This window comes from Papilio machaon, chromosome 28 (genome assembly GCF_912999745.1).
Source record: "Papilio machaon chromosome 28, ilPapMach1.1, whole genome shotgun sequence".
NCBI classification, from domain to species: Eukaryota; Metazoa; Arthropoda; class Insecta; order Lepidoptera; family Papilionidae; genus Papilio; species Papilio machaon.
The window spans coordinates 4,353,928-4,370,811 of record NC_060013.1 but is presented as its reverse complement, the minus strand read 5'-3'; the positions used below and the strand labels follow the sequence as shown (position 1 = coordinate 4,370,811).

Below are 16,884 nucleotides of genomic sequence, written 5' to 3'. Positions count from 1 at the left end.
ATATAAAAGAAAGTTGTGTTAGTTACACTATTTATAACTCAAGAACGGCTGAATCGATTTGACTGAAAATTGATGGGCAGGTAGCTTAGAACCAGGAAACGGACATAGGATAATTTTTACCACGTTTTCTATTTTTTATTCCGCGCGGACGGAGTCGCGGGAAAAGCTAGTTTTGTATAAAGGATTCCGGCCTATTAACCATAGACAAAGTTAAAATGACGCAAATTCTATAAAATTTCTGTTCACTTTATGTAAAAATTTATACAAATTAATTCAAAAGTGAAATATGATAATGGCCGCTGTGTACGGAATTTGAAATGCTTCTTTTTACTTAATTTAGGCTGTCAACAGAAACTAAAAAACTTAGTCTTGAGTTGGTATAAAATAGTTTTACTGTTTGAATGTTTAAATAATTGAACCACTACACATGTAGTTAGCACTATTTCACTAAACACAACACATTTCTTGTATCAAATCACTTCTGGATTATAGAGTCTCCTCTTCTTGGGCTCCTGTCGCAACACTCGCGAGGAGTCATGCATAGAGCGCCGAGGAGCCTGCGAGGGCCGGGGGCGCAGCACCCGCGGCGCCTCGTCCGACGACTCCTCCACGTCCTTGAATCTACGCCGCAGTTCAGAGTAACGTTTGCTAAGTCTAGATCTCTCTGAAAAAAACATTTTTAAGTCTGTTACAAGTCTATTTACAAGAGCTTTAATTGCAAGAGATACATTGGAACCTAAAAACTTTATTTAAATATACATTTCCTAAGGTGTCAAATGACCAAGCAATACCTGAATATTCGTCACCTCCTCCATCAAATCTATTTCCTCTTCCCATCATTTCCTTATAAGAAGAGTGGGAGAAAATTTGACATAATAATGCAATGCCTTGATTGTGTAGAAGAGAGAGAAACTTGCCTGAGACATTATGAATCTTCTGTAGCTGGACTTCTGTGGGTGTGGAGCTACCGGTGGGCACGGGGCTGGGTGTGGGGCTGGGTGAGGGGCTGGCTGTGCTCGTGGAGGTCGCCATGGCCTTGCGCTTGACAGGACTAGGTGTGCGTGGAGGACTGGCCGGGGGCGAGGGTGTGTGAGAGGAGGCGAGGCGAGCTCGCCGCGGCGCAAACGCGCTGCGCACTCGGGGCATCGCAAACATTGAGTTGTTGACCGGTTTCTTCTGTTTACGGTTCTTTATTTCACCTGTAAAATAAGACTGAAAGTGATTACATAATCTATATTATTTCTAAAAATATCTATCGGTGTAAAATATTAGATTTGACAGTATATTTGTGTAATGTAAAGGGTCAAGATATGATCAGATGACCTGTAGCGGCGGCGGCTCGCAGATGAACGGCGACGGGTGTGGGCGCGAGATTCGACAGCGTGGGCAGGATGTAGCGCAGGTAGCGGTTGCGTAGAGAGTGCCACGACCGCGCTGCGACACACATACAAACAATTCTTGTACCACACTTGATACAAAATCATTAATACATATAGTACTATTAATATAAATGGGAATGTTTAGATGTATGTTTATAAAAAGTATCCTTGGAACGACTTAACGAATTTTGATGAAATTTGGCACCAATTTAAAACATAATCTGGATGAACACATAGTCTACTTATTAAGTATTTTTTTATTCCGCACGGATGAACAGATGTGTAAGTACTAACAGACGCCGGTGCTGGCGAGGTGGTGCGGCTGCAGCTCGCGCCAGAGCCGGTTGCCGTTGACGAGCCGCGCGCGGCCGCCAACCTGCACCCACGATATGATCGCCTGGTCCTCCAGCGGCGAGTACACGCGGCTCTCCCACCCGCTGACACGTTTGGCACCTACAGACTTAGTGCCGGGTGCTGCAGTGCCACTTGTTCTGGCACCAGTTGGTGCCTTAGTGCTAGTTGGTTTACTGGCCTCTATTGGTGCCTTTGCAGGTGACGAAGTGACACGCAACCCATTCACTCTTGGACTGTAAAATGATTAAGTAAAAAAACACCACAATACTTTATCTTCCAAAATGTCTATAGTAAGTAATGGATTACTGCTATTGAAGTATTTGTTATCTAAAAAAATGCCATAGACTCACCCGACATGTAATTTTCGTGATAATTGTGAGTCCCGGAAGTCGCTGTCACTGTTACTGCTCAGTAAAACAACTTCTCTCATCTTCTGCGGTCTGAGTTGTTTATCATTCTTCTCGGAAGATTTATATTTCTTAAACTCAGAATCTTTTGAACATTTAGTACGTTTACGTAAACTTCGAGTGTTCTGTAATTCATTCTCTTTATTATCTTGTATTAAAGATTGTGTTGAAGATTGAGATGTGCTTTGTTTTCTGTATCTCTTAGTAGATGCTCGCTCCTCAGTTGTCTGCAGACCGAGACTTGTCATGAATTCCTTCTCTGATACATCATTAGTTCTGTTCTGAAGCATCCTCTTTATCTGAGGACACTGTTCAACAACAACTAGAGGATTAATTTTATAAAACACTTGTTCCTTGTATGCATCATCAATGTCGTACCTCTTTGAATCAACTCCCAAGTTGTTTTTTTTCAGATATCGTCTTAGAATCTCTACTACATCTTCTTCTATCAATAATTCTTTTACTTCTTGTCTATGTTTCTTTGTATTCTGTGTCAATTCTTGTTCTTTATTTACATTATCTTTATTTGCTAATGTTTTTGTAGCATGCTCTTTGGTCATATTTGTTTCTGCAGTTTCTCTGTCATCTCTTTGTCTAGATTTATTTACATTCCTTGATTTTGTTTTAATAAATTTTCCTTTTCTTCTTAATGGTAATATTTTAGGTGAATTTTTATTGTTAGTGCTAGGTTGTGGAGAGACCATTGTGTCGGAGACTTGGTTGCTGGCATCTGCAGTGGAGGTGCACTGTGTACCCACACTGCTGGTCTCTTTCAATAGTTTATTGAATCTTTCATCATTGCATCTGAAATCGGACAAGTATTTATGTAGGTTTAGAATTAGCTGCATTCTTTTTTTTTCAAATTTAAGATTAAAGATTTCCACACAATGAAAATGCTGTGTATATTTCTATATAGGCAATGGAAACTGTAACTCAGTACATCAGAAAATCTTGTTAGTTTCATTACTTACAGTGCACAAACACGATCAACTGATTTGGTCATCTTCTGGTCTTGGTGTACATGACTCTTGCACTGGATTTTCAAAGTTGGTGCTTGAGAAGGTACATATTTACTGGAACAAATATATAAATTTTAATAAATATAAGTACTAACAGACTGACATAAAATAAAATTAGGTAATCTAAAATATCTTGCAAAAGTAAATACAAATTCATTAAGAATTTAAACAAAACAACTCATGTAGATAGGATGGAAGGTTGTTAACTTTATAATAACCTTAAATTGCTGAGTAAATACGTGTAAACTGAACTTAGTATACGTGGAACAGACCTTAAAACGAAGCTATCGTTGGCGGCGGAGACGCGGCCGGCCGCCAGCGACCTGAGCGCGCGCAGCACCCGCCGCCGCTGCGCCACTACCAACCGCCCGCCGCGCACGTACACGAAGCTGGGACGACCCCATCCCGACACACAGCCAGTGTCCATCTCAACCTCCCGCCAACGACCGCTGGCATAAATGTAAAACTTTGAACTCATCTTAAAAAGTTGCAATAACACTTTGATATACTACGTAAACGACATGGTAGAGTCGTTTAAATAAACAAAACTATGTATTTTATGTTAAAAAAAGGGCGTTATACTATTCCCGCCCAATCTCATGTTGTTGAAATGCTTTTTATTTTATTTTGCGCTCAACGCCGCGCAATTGACGTGTCAATGTCATATCCTGTTCCTGTCACCTCTGTCACTTTGACAAGTTGAAATTACAGATAAAATTAAATATTATGCTAAGAATTTAAAATCAAACAACATGTTAACTTTATTGAATGTTTCAGTTCCCCTTTTATGATTTGTCTTAGTTGGTCTTACTTTAACTATTAGTTCTTGAATTATAATAAACTTAAAGATTTATTAACTCTTGTAAGAAAATATCGGCTTTTGAACTCAAGAGTCAGAAGACGAGTCAGTGTTGATTGACTTCTTCATTTCGTTAGCGATTTTTAAAAATAAAAAATTTCAACAATCTGTCACTGTCAGATGTGTCCAATACATTTTATCCATTTTATAAACAAACATCAAACAATAAATATCTGTAAGAAAAGAGCAAAGCGGATTTTTCTAATTATTTTTAAGGTTAAAAGTGTTGTCAAGTTGTGTATTGTTGCTATTAACATATAGTTTAAATTGAAGAAAAGTACTGTTATACGTAAGTAATGTTATTATGTCTTCGGTTTAATATTCGTATTGCTAACAGTTTTAATTTAATTTAAATTTCTTCACATAATTAGTCAACGATTAAATCAAAATGCAAACTACTATCACAAAAATAATATCAGTTTGGACGAGAATCCTATAACGTAAACATTTTGTGCCGGATTACATATACAACTGGCCATGTAGTCTTTATTGAATAAGAATGGTCACATTGCATACATCATATATAATACAGCTATGTATAATAAACCATTAATACTCCTACTTAAGTTACAAATGCATTCAATGAGTAGTCACAGCAGGCTTACTACATATGTATATGTTATCAGTTATAAATAGTATTAACGTGAATACATGGAACCACTCCACTACAGACTGGTGTCCGGTTAACACTAACAAAGTACATATTGTTACATTGCATTGGAATGAACAGTTTTTTTATATGATTGGTGATTAATTGCCAGTGATATTTTAAACTGTAAGTACATTTATTAAATGTTTGATTTATCAATTTGATGTTTGTTTAAACTAAAGTTAAAGTAAACTATGTATTGCATCTCAGCATAAATTTATAAATAGGTTTTATCTTTGTAATTCAAATGAAATTATTTCCTCTTTAATTTGTAATTTTAGTTTGAGTTCAATGTAATCTGTACAAAATATTACAGTTTTATTATGTACATGTTGTAACATACACTCCGATTAAAAAAAAAAAAATTACTTGAAATAAATACATTTTTTTTGACATGTAACATACACTCCGATTGTATCTTTATAAATCAACTAGCTGTCTGCCGCTACTCCTTCTGCGCAGAATAAAAAAAAACTTTAGTAGTCTATGTATTCAAGACTAAGTTCTATATCTATGCCAAATTTCATCCATATCTGTTGAGGAATTCTGGACATACGTTCAAACAACCATCCATCCATCTAAATATTAAGTAAGATTTTATAAAATGTAAAAGAAAAGGTTTCTGTAATAATTCATGAACTCAGTGTACAAGTGTAATAATTTAATATGAATCTAGAGTTGGGAGAGGTGGGTCAGGACCGCTACAAATGAAAGTCCATGGTCTGCCTACCCCACTGGGTTGGGTGTTTGATGTGTACGGACGCGTACGATAAGCTCACATAGTTATCTATTGAAATCCTTTTTTATAGATTAATATAACATAAGATTACCTTATGAGCACCTCTTATGTAAATAACAAATAGCCTTTATCGTTTATCAGGAGTTTATGTCAATAAAACTTAGCCATTTTCTTTGAAGTCATATCTGAAAGGTCTTTATAACTTGTTAGTGAAACTTGCAGGCTACAGTAAGTATTTGTATAATATTGTTAAAGCTTATATTTATTTATTATGAAACTTGAATTTGTTTAATTAAAACAACAATTTAACTTACATCTGTTACCTAGAGGTGTAGGTAGAGATCATGAATTCCGTATGACGAACTTCTGGTATACTTTTCTCTCGTTACACAATCGTACATCTATGAATTACTATTTATAGAAATTACCAGCTTAAATTCATACATGTACGATTGTGTAAGAGGCGACAAAAGACCAGAACTTCGCCATACGGAATTCATGATCTCTACTAAGTCTTACTAAGATGAAAGTCAAAAAAAGTTTTAAGATAAAGTTTTATTAAGATGATATTAACATCCTTTTTTTTAGTGTTTGCAATAATTTAGAATTAAAAATGTTTAAGTTTTCAAAGGTTGTATACAATGTATGTGTGTGGTACTTTAATAATTGCGCAATTAACATTCTATGTACGTTCATGTCGATGTTTGAAAAAAATGCAAATTGTTAATAAATTCAAATCAAACAATGTATAATCAAAACATATTTTTATACAAGCTGTGGTCCGCGATTTCGTCCGCGTGAAATTAAAAAAAAAACTTACCGAATAGTCTATGTATTCTTCCAGACTATGTTCGACATCTGTGCTAAATTTCATCAAGATCCGTTGACAAATATCCATCTATCGCATTTATAATATTAGTAATATTCAAGTCTTTTCTTTTGGTATGATTTTTTTAGGGTTAATATTTTTGAAGAAAATTAGAGATTAAGGTAATTATTAACACAAAACAGTTTTGGCAAACTTTTAATAATTTTATTTATATTATGTTTATATAGTAATGTAGTGTGCGTAATTCTGAAGTGTGTAATAATTTTATTACAATTTATAGATCATAAACATTGATATGAAACATTTTGCATACAATGTTTGTATCTCTTTGGAGTTGGATCTATTTGTAGCAGCGGATGCGCACGCGCTGAAGTTTACACGGTGTATGTTTATTTATTTGTCCGTTTGTGTATGAGGTTCGCAGAATTTCCAATGGTAAAGGTCAATTGGTTAGTTGCTTACTTACCAAATTGTTTATTGCAATTTAATACGTACGGAAATTAGGAAAATAAATTTCACACATAAAATCCATAATTAGGCGGAGATTATTTAGCATGTTTGTATTCGTCTGTATGTACTTTATTATGTCAGGCTAGTGTAATTTTGGCGGGAAAGTCCCGTATCGTATTGTATAAATTTATAACATTAGCATGGCAGCCAACAATGCTTTTATTTACGTTGTTTAATTCACATAAACTAAAACTATTTACATATTTACACTATTTCAATCAAACTAGTTACGTTGTTAATACTTTCCGCGCTACATTAAATTTTCTCTCCTCTATCTTTTTATAATGAAAAATGCAAAAGTTTTTGGTGGCCAGTGTGCCAACTCTTTGGTAGAATATTTAATTCTGCATTCAACACGTATTGCAAACCTAGCGATAGCAATAATCTCTGCAATAGCCAATAAGCTAATCATTTTAATGCGCCTTATTGGCTTTTGTCACATTTTGCATATTCATTGGTTGGTGAAGAGTGAACATCACCTAATGTTATTATTGTAAATGCAATATTATTTCAGGTGATGGGATCTGATATGAATCAGAAACTGAAGAACGTCGTACAGCATCTGGTTAAATTCGAAAAGGCGCCCAAAGAAATAAAGGGGAGGCTGATTACCGAATGGTTCCGCGCGGGGGAGCGGCTTTTTGAGGAGTTCCACGGGTTGGGCGTCGGCGCCGGCTGGACCGCCTCCAGAGTTAGGAGTCAACCTGAGGTGGCGGAGATCGTCGCCAAGGTTACGAGTAACCAGGACTGGCTGCAGAGCTTCATCACGATCTACCCTAACCTGAGAGTGGACCTGGAGGGCGCCGTGCCGGCGGTGGACGTGTGTAGGGTGCGTTCCGGCGTAGAGTTCCTGCTGCGAGGCTTCAAGGGCATCAGCTCCTCCTTCGACAATGTGTTGAGGGACCTCGAGGAGCTAGGCGAGCTGGAGGAGCTGGACGCGCAGCTGCGCTTGTGGCTGAGTACCGGGCACCGCCCCGAGTTCTTCCCCGGCGACGTGCCCGCCAATACTCCCGACTCGCACTGGTGGTGGTCGTGATCCACCTTCTAAAATAATAAAATCGAAACAATTCAAAGCAAACGACCATACTTCGACCAATATTTCGTACAGAGTTTAAAAAGTCTTCAAGATGGATGTTTCGGAGTCGGAGTGGGTGACGAAGGCCATCGAGAACGTGGACAGGTATCTCCACCGCGGCGGGCGCTGCCAGGGCGATGTGCCGCAGCTGCTAGGTGGCACCGACCTGCTCAACACGATCGGCATGGCCATGGGTCTGCCCTTCCGCGACCCCGCGCGCTGGACCGACGCCGAGATGCGCCTCGCGCTCGAGAACCGCCTCGTATACTACGAGGGTACCGCGCGCGAGGCCATCGACGTGGTGGCCGCGCAGATCCGCAGCTGCTGCGGCGGCGACGACAAGAACTTCATCACGGTGCTGCCCATCGAGCTGTTCTACCAGGGCAAGCTGTACGAGCTGCCGCTGTTCCGCGTGCGCCGATACAAGGACACGGGCCGCAAGTACTACGTCGACAACGTCGGCCGCAGCTACGACTCCGTCTCCGACTGGTACGACAACAGCAAGCTGCCGCCCTGCAAGATGGGCTACCCGCACAACCTCGAGCTCAAGCTGCGCCCCGGCTACGACTACTCCCACATCCTGATATCCTCGACCCCGCCGGCGCGGAGCGGCGCCCAGGCCGTGCGCGCCGTCGACACGGTGGCGGCGGTGGCCGGCATCGGGTCCGGCATCGGGCTGCTGTTCGCGAGCGGCGGACTGGCCGCGCCGCTTGTGGTGACCGGCGTGGCCACGGCCATCTGGGGCACCGGCCGCTCCACCGCGCAGCTCGCGGACCGCGCCATGCACGGCGAGAGCGTCAACCCCTTCACCAACGCGGAGTCCCGCATGATGTGGCTCGGCGTCGCCGCCAACCTGGTCAGTTTCGGCGCGATGGGCGCCTCCATGCGGCTGGCATCGCTCGCCGCGCGCGGCCAGACCATATCCAACGCCTTCAGGATATTCGTCAACGTGGCCAACGGCACCACGGTGGCGGTGAGCGGCCTCGCCATCCTCGACACGACCGTGTTCCTGTGCAACCACAGCGAGGACCTGTCCGCCGCCGACGTCCTCATGCACGTCGCCTCGATCGCCTTCTGGACGAAGGGCCTCTTCACCTACAAGACGGCGGGCACCATCATCCGTGACGCGGAGAACTTCGCCTTCGCACATATCGGCCGCGAGCTGAGCGGCGACCAGGTCAACGAGCTGAGCGCGCTGCGCGTGCGCTTCGGTGACGACGCGCAGCTGCTGCGCGAGTTCTATCGGGCGGCGCGAGAACACAACATCTCCGTCCGCAGCTTCTCTCAGATCCTGCTCGACGCCAGCTCCCACGGCAACCTCCAGTTCGACGGCCGGGGCAATTTGATCCTGCCCGGCGGGCAGAGCTACTCGTTCGACTTTCTGAGCCGGTTGCCGGGCAACGTGCGGCAACACTACTTCGACATCGTGACCAACCTGCGCCCGGACCAGACCGAGGTGTTCGAGAGCTTCCGGCGCTTCGTGAACGACGACATGAACCTGATCACGGGGCTGGACCGCGTGGCCAGCCGGTACAACGTGAACGCGCGCCAGGCCACCGAGGGCGTCATCGACTTCTGGCGGCGCTACAGCCAGATGAACCTGCCCGGCGGCGCCGAGGTGTCCATCCAGGAGGGGCAGCTGGTGCTGGGCGCGGCGCCGCCGATCGCCATCCCGCAGCTGCCGCACCTGTCGCCGCCGCTGGTGCGCTTCATCGGCGAGCACCTGAGCCGCATGGACGCGCCGACGAGCCGGCACTGGCGGACGGCCATGCCCGTGCTGCTCAGCCTCGAGGGTAGCGGCCTGTTCACGGCGTGCCCGGTGACGCGCATCGTGAGCGGCGGACGCGCGGTGGTCTCGCTCAACGAGCAATTGCACGTGAGCATCTACCGGCTGCAGGCGATGCCGGCGGAGGAGAGCCGGCGCGTGTTCGTGCTGGTGGGCGCGCTGCGGGCGGGCGTCGCGGTCTCCGACCTGCCCGCCGAGCTGGTGCGACTGGCGGTGCAGCGTCACCGGCTGCGGCTGGAGGTGCACCGCGCGGAGAGCGAGGCGTGGGCGCGCGCGCAGGCCGCCCGCAGCCCCGCGCTGCTGCGCGTGCTGGCCGGCGAGGGACGGCTGCTGCCGCACGAGCGCGACCGCCTCTACACATTCCGCGCGACCGTGGACACGTACAAGGCGGCGCCCTACATGGAGCGCATGCTGGCCTTCGCGGCGGAGATGGCGCCGCGCAACGTGGGCGAGCTGGTCGCCTACTGCGAGTTCGTCGTCAAGTACGTGGAGACGGAGAAGCTGGAGGTGGAGCGGCGGCTGCGCGACGGCAGCCTCACGCTGCCCAGAAACGTGAAGAAGGCCGAGTGGACCAGTACGTTTAGTTATGACTGTTGTATAATTGTTTTTTTTTTTTTTTTATAAGAGAAGGGGGCAAACAATGCAATGTGCGAACTCTTTTTAATAACTGTTAAGATTATGATGAAATCTCGCCGGATCTCATTAGAAAAAAAACCCGATAGAGGTAATGTTTATTTCTCTGTAAACAACAATATTCTGTAATTACAGGAAGGGAAGCGAGCGAGGCGGTGTTCCGGGACACGTCGGCGATGCGGCAGAAGTTGAGGGAGCTGCTGGACGTGGTGCGGCGCGAGGACATGGTGGGTGTGGTGGGTGTGGGGGAGGTGGGGGCGGGCTGCGGGGACACGGAGCTGGTGTCTGCGGCGCGGCGAGTGCGGGTGCGCTTCGGCAGCGCCGTGTCCGCCGCCTACCACATATTCAAGCACCCGACGGAGCCTCTCGAAGCGTACGTGAGACTCGCCAACGAGACCATCCGCAGCTCGGGCGAGAGATACTCGGTGACGCTGACGCAGGACGGTGACGCGCGCTCGCTGCGCTTCGAGAGCGCCGCGGGAACCTGCGTGTTGCTGGAGAGGGAGGGTCAGCTGCTGCTCTGCACCTTCTCCCCCAAGTGATGTAGCACCACGCTTCAACTTCACTCACACAACACTTGTACTGTTACGACACGTCTTCCTACAATTTACACAGTACAAACTTAGGTCAGGTTTAGACTTGATGTGCACTAAGTCCATGTCATTTAGCTGATGGTAAATCTTATAGAACACGGTGTCATTTGTCGCTTACATTAAAAGTGATGTCCATGACTTGTTGGTGAAACATTTTTAGGTTATCTTTTTTTATATTTCTTTGTTAGTTATTTAAGTTCACAGATATTTTTGAAGTCTTTTGTATTTTTAATACATTTATTTTAAATTAGCTGTCGCCCGCGACTCTGTCCGCGCGGTATTAAATAAACTTAATTAGTAAGCTATGTGTTCTTTCATACTATGTTCTACATCTGTACCAAATTTCATTAAGATCTGTTGAGTCATTCCGGAGATAACTTCTAACAAACATCTAAAATGGTAAAATTTGAGGAGTTCTATCAAGGACCACTAGATGTAGCGATGTGTTCATATAGCAATCAGTTTCTGGTTTATATTTAAGTGATTTAATTCATCATCATCACCTTGACCTTGTCCTACTTACGTAGGGTCGGTACACCAGGTTTCCCTCCTCCAGATCAATCTGTCTGCCGTCATCTCCATTGTCAACCTCTAGAGATTTAATTAAGAATCCTATCTTATTTTGTACTTGTTTATGTCATTTTACGCTTTTTGTTTGCATAACGTTTTGTGAACTAAAGAGTAATAAAACTAATGACATTGTATACCTTTTTCTTAAAATTTTTGCTAAATCATTTTATGTTTGAAAAATATTTTTTTGTCAGATTTGTATCGGTTAATGTTACTTTTTCGATGTTTTATTATAATTAAGTGATAAAGCCTTTCGTACATAAAGCTATTTTGCAGTCTTTTGATATAAAGAGGTAACTAATAGTGCTACTTTAACTAAATATATATTTTTTTTAAATAAAATGTGTGTATTTTCAAAGAAATTGTTTTATTAATTAAATATCAATTTACTATTTTTTTTTTTAAATATTTATTTAAATTTTATTAGTTGGCAAATGAGCAAGTGGTAATTTGTATTCCGCAATTGTAGATGCGTCGTCCTTACCTTAAATCTGTAGAGAATGGGACACATAGAGAGAATATTTCCCCTTCTCATACGTCCCCTTCTCCGTCAAAACAACTTACCACTTTTTGTAATTTTATAAATATAGGTGGAGATGAAATAAAACTTCACTAATACAGGGGTAAAGGTTTACTTACAACAGAACTTTCACCAACACTTTACACTTACACTTTATTTACAAGTTTATTGCTTTTCGAGAATGAACAGAAAGTCTGGCAACACCACTTCTCTCTGTAAGTTGGCAACACTTCTACATCGTTACATCCGCGAGGATAATGCTGGTAACACTTCTACATCCGCGAGGATATCAACTAACACATACACTTGGACACATTCAAAGACAGAAGAAATCTAACATCTTGCATCTATTTTGTGGGTAGACAGATATTGTTCTCCTACACTAATACTAAATGTTTTAACTTGAATTTTTATAGTTTTTAGAATAAAATTTCACAACACTAACGACTCAATTTAGAGAATGGACAGGTAAAGATTTACATTTGGCACATTTAATAAATAGTTTTCGCATTCATCTTTTTCTCCAACTACCCTGCAAGAGTCTTACGACGGGACATGAGATCTGGACCGTTTTGTGCAAAGTGGGAGTCCGGCGTGGAGCACTAGACCAGCTCGAGCACCTTGATGGTGCCCTGGCTGTTGGCGGCGAGCAGCGCGGGGCGGTCGGGGGCGGAGCGCCAGCAGACCGCGGACACGAACTCGGAGGGCTCCTCGTCGCGGCGCTCGCGCTCCAGGAAGCCGCGCAGCGCCTCGAACTTGTAGACGAGCAGCGGCCGCGAGAGACCGCTGTAGTAGACGTAGAGCGCGTTGTTCTCGGAGCCGCAGGCGAGGTAGCGCCCGTCGGTGGCGAGGCCCACGAAGTTCTTCTCGTTGGCGTGGCCGGTGAAGGAGCGCACGCAGCGCGGAGACTCCACGCGCCACAGCTTCAGCTGCGAGTCCGTGGAGGCGGAGAGCAGCGTGCGCGCGTCCAGGAACTTGACGTAGGAGACGGCCTTGCGGTGGTCGCGGAAGACGGCGAGCGGGGCGCGGGGCGCGCGCAGGTCGTAGTAGTGCACGCAGTGGTCGGCGCTGCCGAAGGCCAGGTGGCAGGCGGAGGCGGGGTTGAAGCGGACGCAGCACACGTTGAACTTGGCCTCCAGCGTGGCCACGGAGCGCTCCGTGTTGAGCGCCCACAGCTTGACGCGGGCGTCGTCGGAGCCCGAGGCCAGCAGGCGCACGTCGGCGCGGTTGAAGTGCACGGACCAGCAGCGCTTGTCGTGCTCCTGCAGCGCGCGCGTGCGCGTGCCCGCCGCCGCGTCCCACACGCTCACCGTGCCCTCGTAGTCCGCGGAGGCCAGCACGTGTTTGTGGTACGCGTTCCACGACACGCACGACACCTTGTGCGCGCATTGCATCTCCGCGCACGGGTAGTGCACGTCCACCGCGTCCCGCACCACCGACTCGAACTCGAACACCTGCGCCGGTGTTTGCGTTACTCCCTCACCCTACCACACCTCGCCCTCACCTCACCTCACCCCACCTCACCGCACTCACCTTGATGCGCTTCGTGACGCCGGCGATGGCGAAGAACTCGTTGTCCTTGTCGAACTCGATGGTGGACACGATGGTGGAGTAGTTGATGGCGTCGCTGCAGTAGGAGAGAGTGGCGAGCGGCCGCAGCGCCCGGTAGCGCGTGAACGCCGCCAGGTCCGCGCGGAACGCCTCCAGCCCCCCGCAGGGCTCCACCGCGCCCGCCCCCGCCCCGCCCAGCCCCGACCCCGCCCCGCCCCCCACTCCCGCCCCGGCCTCGCCGCCCTCCGGCGCGCGCTGGTCGCCCCCGCCCCCGCCCCCGCCCCCACCTGTCACATCAACACGTGCCGTCAATGTCTGACTGCCCACATCCCACATCTGTAACCATGAGCACCGACCTGCTGCGCTGGCTGCGCGCGACTCGAACGACATCTGCTGCGGCACGGCGTCGCCCTCGTTGACGGCGGAGGAGGAGGGCGCGGGCGTGGGCGCGGGGACCGCGGACGGTGCGACCGACGCTCCGGGGGCGGAGCCCAGACCCGGCGTGGGCGTGGCCGAGCTCGAGCCCGGGAAGTACAGCTCGTCCGCGCGATGCGCGAAGTAACACTGAAAATTATCCAACATTCATATCTATCGGGCACAAAACACAATTCTCTTTCCAAAAAAATTCAAAGTTGTCGCGTCGATGGTAAACCTGCACGAAGTCATCGAAGTGTGTGGTGAGACGTCGCCAGCGCGCGGCCACCGCGTCGCCGCCGGCCCCACCCCCCGGGCCCCCCGCGAAACTCTCCTCCTCCTCCCCGCGCCGCTCCTCCGCACCTGACGTACAGAGCGATGAGATCACACATTGACACTTGTAGCAATGATGACGCGGCTGCTAGCAGTGTACATACAGTCCTGCTGCTCGGAGGCGTGGTCGAGAGCGTGCGGGGAGAGCGGGCGCGGGGGCTCCGGAGCGCCCGCCCTCAGCTCGCGCAGCACTCGCCCCACCTGCTCCAGGTCCTGCGTGCGATGAAACATTGTGTATCATCTATTTACGACAAGCACAAGTGATACCTTGGAAACTTTGAGAATGTACTGACAGATCTGACGAGCGTGGCCTCGCGCGCCAGCTGGTCGAGCTGGTGGTGGCGCAGGCGCAGCAGCTGCGAGAGGAACTCGTAGAGCAGGCGATGCTGCGCGGCGGCGGACTCCGCCTGCAGAAGCCGCTTGCGCCGCGTCAGCACGTCCAGCATGCCGTCCACCTCGGCCAGGCCCAGGTGCCGCGCCTCCGCCGCCACCAGCGCGCGCAGCCGCACGCCCTCCGCCGCCTCGCCGGCCGGGGGCGCGGGCCGCGCGCGCAGCTTGCGCCGCGCCACCAGCTCGTTGAGCAGGAAGTTGGGAAAGATGTGCTCGCGCGAGGCGAGGGCGGCGCCGCATTTTGGGCAACGGCGCTGCAGCTCGACCGACTTGGCGATGCAGGCGTAGCAGAAGGAGTGTCCGCAGCGAGTCACGTACGCCTCGCTGATCAGCTCGAAGCAGACGGGGCATAGCAGCTCACAGTCCTTGTCCTCTAGCGAGCCGCCCAGCCCGCCCAGTGCCGCGCCGCCACCCCCTGGACCAGCGCCGGCACCGCCCACAGTTGCTGCCGTGCCGGACATTATTGCAACCCTGACAGAATAATCAACTATAAAAAATTCTGTTTAAATCTATTTAATTGTATAGTGACTCGGTTGGGACGTATAGTGAGCTGATGATAATGAAACACATTTACAGATGTAAACATGTTTTTTTGCTGAAGTAAAGGCCTATTATCCTATATGATGGAAACTTTGAGAGTCTCTCCTGTAAAGATGTTAATTTGCACATTAGCCCTTATTCATAGGAGCCATCAACATATTCTAAAAACTAAAGATGTATTTTGCTTAACACAGATCAGAACAATAATGTCATCATAGATAACCTATTTCAAAGCATAAATGTGAGGTCTCCGGAGGCCTTTTCTTATCACAATTCACATAAAAAGTAAAGCAAATTCAACCTTTTTTCTTACGTTTATTTTTTATTTCTTACTTTTTAATAAGGTTGAGCAAAATAACATAACATAATTGTCATGGGATTTTTAAAACAATATTATGTAGTTAAATTGTGTTAGTTAAAAATGTTTTGGGTATATAATAAAAAGAATACATTAAAAAAACTAACTACAATTAAAATTATAATGATTAGTTTAGTTGTTTTATAAAGTTATGTTATATAAAGTGACAATTGAGCAAGCAGCCGCACTTATAAGAAAAGAGTAGGAATATGGACCAAACGTAGTCCTTCCGCATGTACAATCATCAGACAATCTACAGGTATATATGTAGAATTATATTTCAGAACGAATAATGAGTTGGTGGGAAGTTCATTAGAAATTAAAAAAAAAAATGAAAATAGAGTTTCCGCCAAAGCAAGGTATAAAAAGGGTTTTGACAATACAAAAGGAGATGTTAAATTATTATGACTGTTGTAATGTTATAAATAGAAGATTTTGAAGACAGAAGAACAATGTAAAGAAGTTAGTGAATAATTAAAACTAAGTTACAAGAAGTTTTATAACAATATTGTTTTTTTTAATATGAGCCACCCCTCACATATATCTTTGATTAATGTATTATTAATAAAAAAAATGGAATCTGAACTAAATATAGGGTTCTTTGACTGCATAAGAAATACCTCAGGTACATAACAAAAATTATTTGAGTTAAAAATAATGTACAAATTTCTGGTATCTAGCTAGAATATGAAGATTCAATCATTTACAAAATATTAAATAAAAATAACTCTAGGTTAACCCAATGTTCATTTATTTATAATAAAATCTAACAGATCCTTTGACATGCTTTCAACCGTAAACAGAACATAAACACAGTTGACCTATTTCAGATTCCCGGGTAAATTTAGCTGCTAATCAATATACAACGCAACATTGATTGTTTTATTCTCACTTATGTTACTTGTAACTTTATAACAGACAATCTTACTTACGATTTAAGCAATAATTAAACTGTGGAGATATTTGACCCAGCATACTAGTAATTCTTGCTGGCCATAAGGCCGCGTTAAATCAAAATCTTTGCACATAAATACAACCATCAGCACAGCCTCCGCCCACTGCTAACAGTTCACTATACTGAGTGTACGGTGAAAATCACATAAGATATTCGGGTTAATATTTGAAATTAACACAAAATTTGTATATTTATCACTAAAAACTAGATATTCTTGTTACGAGCTTGAAATAAGCAAAAGAAGCAATCAGCAAGCAATATGCCAATTTGTCAATTTGTTCATGATTTTGATGTTTTTTGGTATTGCTGACAAACAAAACAAACATTGAAATTGCCATTGAAAAAATGAACACTTTTGATATTGTAAAAAATACTTAACTACTTTATATTATCATTTTGTTGGCTCCTATTATTTTAATTG

General features: G+C 45.4%; 3 protein-coding genes across 3 annotated transcripts; 1 reads left to right on the top strand and 2 right to left on the bottom strand.

Annotated features, from left to right (window-relative positions):
- Positions 1-299: 299 nt before the first annotated feature.
- LOC106707497 (serine/arginine repetitive matrix protein 1) lies at positions 300-3,813 on the bottom strand. The gene is made up of 7 exons (XM_045685013.1): positions 3,432-3,813; positions 3,112-3,213; positions 2,084-2,944; positions 1,674-1,966; positions 1,324-1,434; positions 918-1,199; positions 300-664 (listed from the first exon to the last, which is right to left on the bottom strand). The coding sequence occupies exons 1-7, from the start codon at positions 3,635-3,637 to the stop codon at positions 471-473; spliced, it is 2,049 nt and encodes a 682-aa protein (XP_045540969.1). The 5' UTR covers positions 3,638-3,813; the 3' UTR covers positions 300-470.
- A 344-nt stretch (positions 3,814-4,157) lies between these two features.
- On the top strand, positions 4,158-11,112 carry LOC106716968. Its single transcript, XM_045684888.1, has 3 exons — positions 4,158-4,307; positions 7,260-10,180; positions 10,375-11,112. The coding sequence occupies exons 2-3, from the start codon at positions 7,873-7,875 to the stop codon at positions 10,779-10,781; spliced, it is 2,715 nt and encodes a 904-aa protein (XP_045540844.1). The 5' UTR covers positions 4,158-4,307; positions 7,260-7,872; the 3' UTR covers positions 10,782-11,112.
- An 888-nt stretch (positions 11,113-12,000) lies between these two features.
- Positions 12,001-16,735, bottom strand: LOC106716967 (E3 ubiquitin-protein ligase COP1-like). Its single transcript, XM_045684887.1, has 6 exons — positions 16,441-16,735; positions 14,514-15,081; positions 14,325-14,433; positions 14,126-14,250; positions 13,456-14,037; positions 12,001-13,376 (listed from the first exon to the last, which is right to left on the bottom strand). Exons 2-6 carry the CDS (start codon positions 15,069-15,071, stop codon positions 12,525-12,527), a joined length of 2,226 nt encoding a protein of 741 aa, XP_045540843.1. The 5' UTR covers positions 15,072-15,081; positions 16,441-16,735; the 3' UTR covers positions 12,001-12,524.
- Between the last annotated feature and the right edge of the window lie 149 nt (positions 16,736-16,884).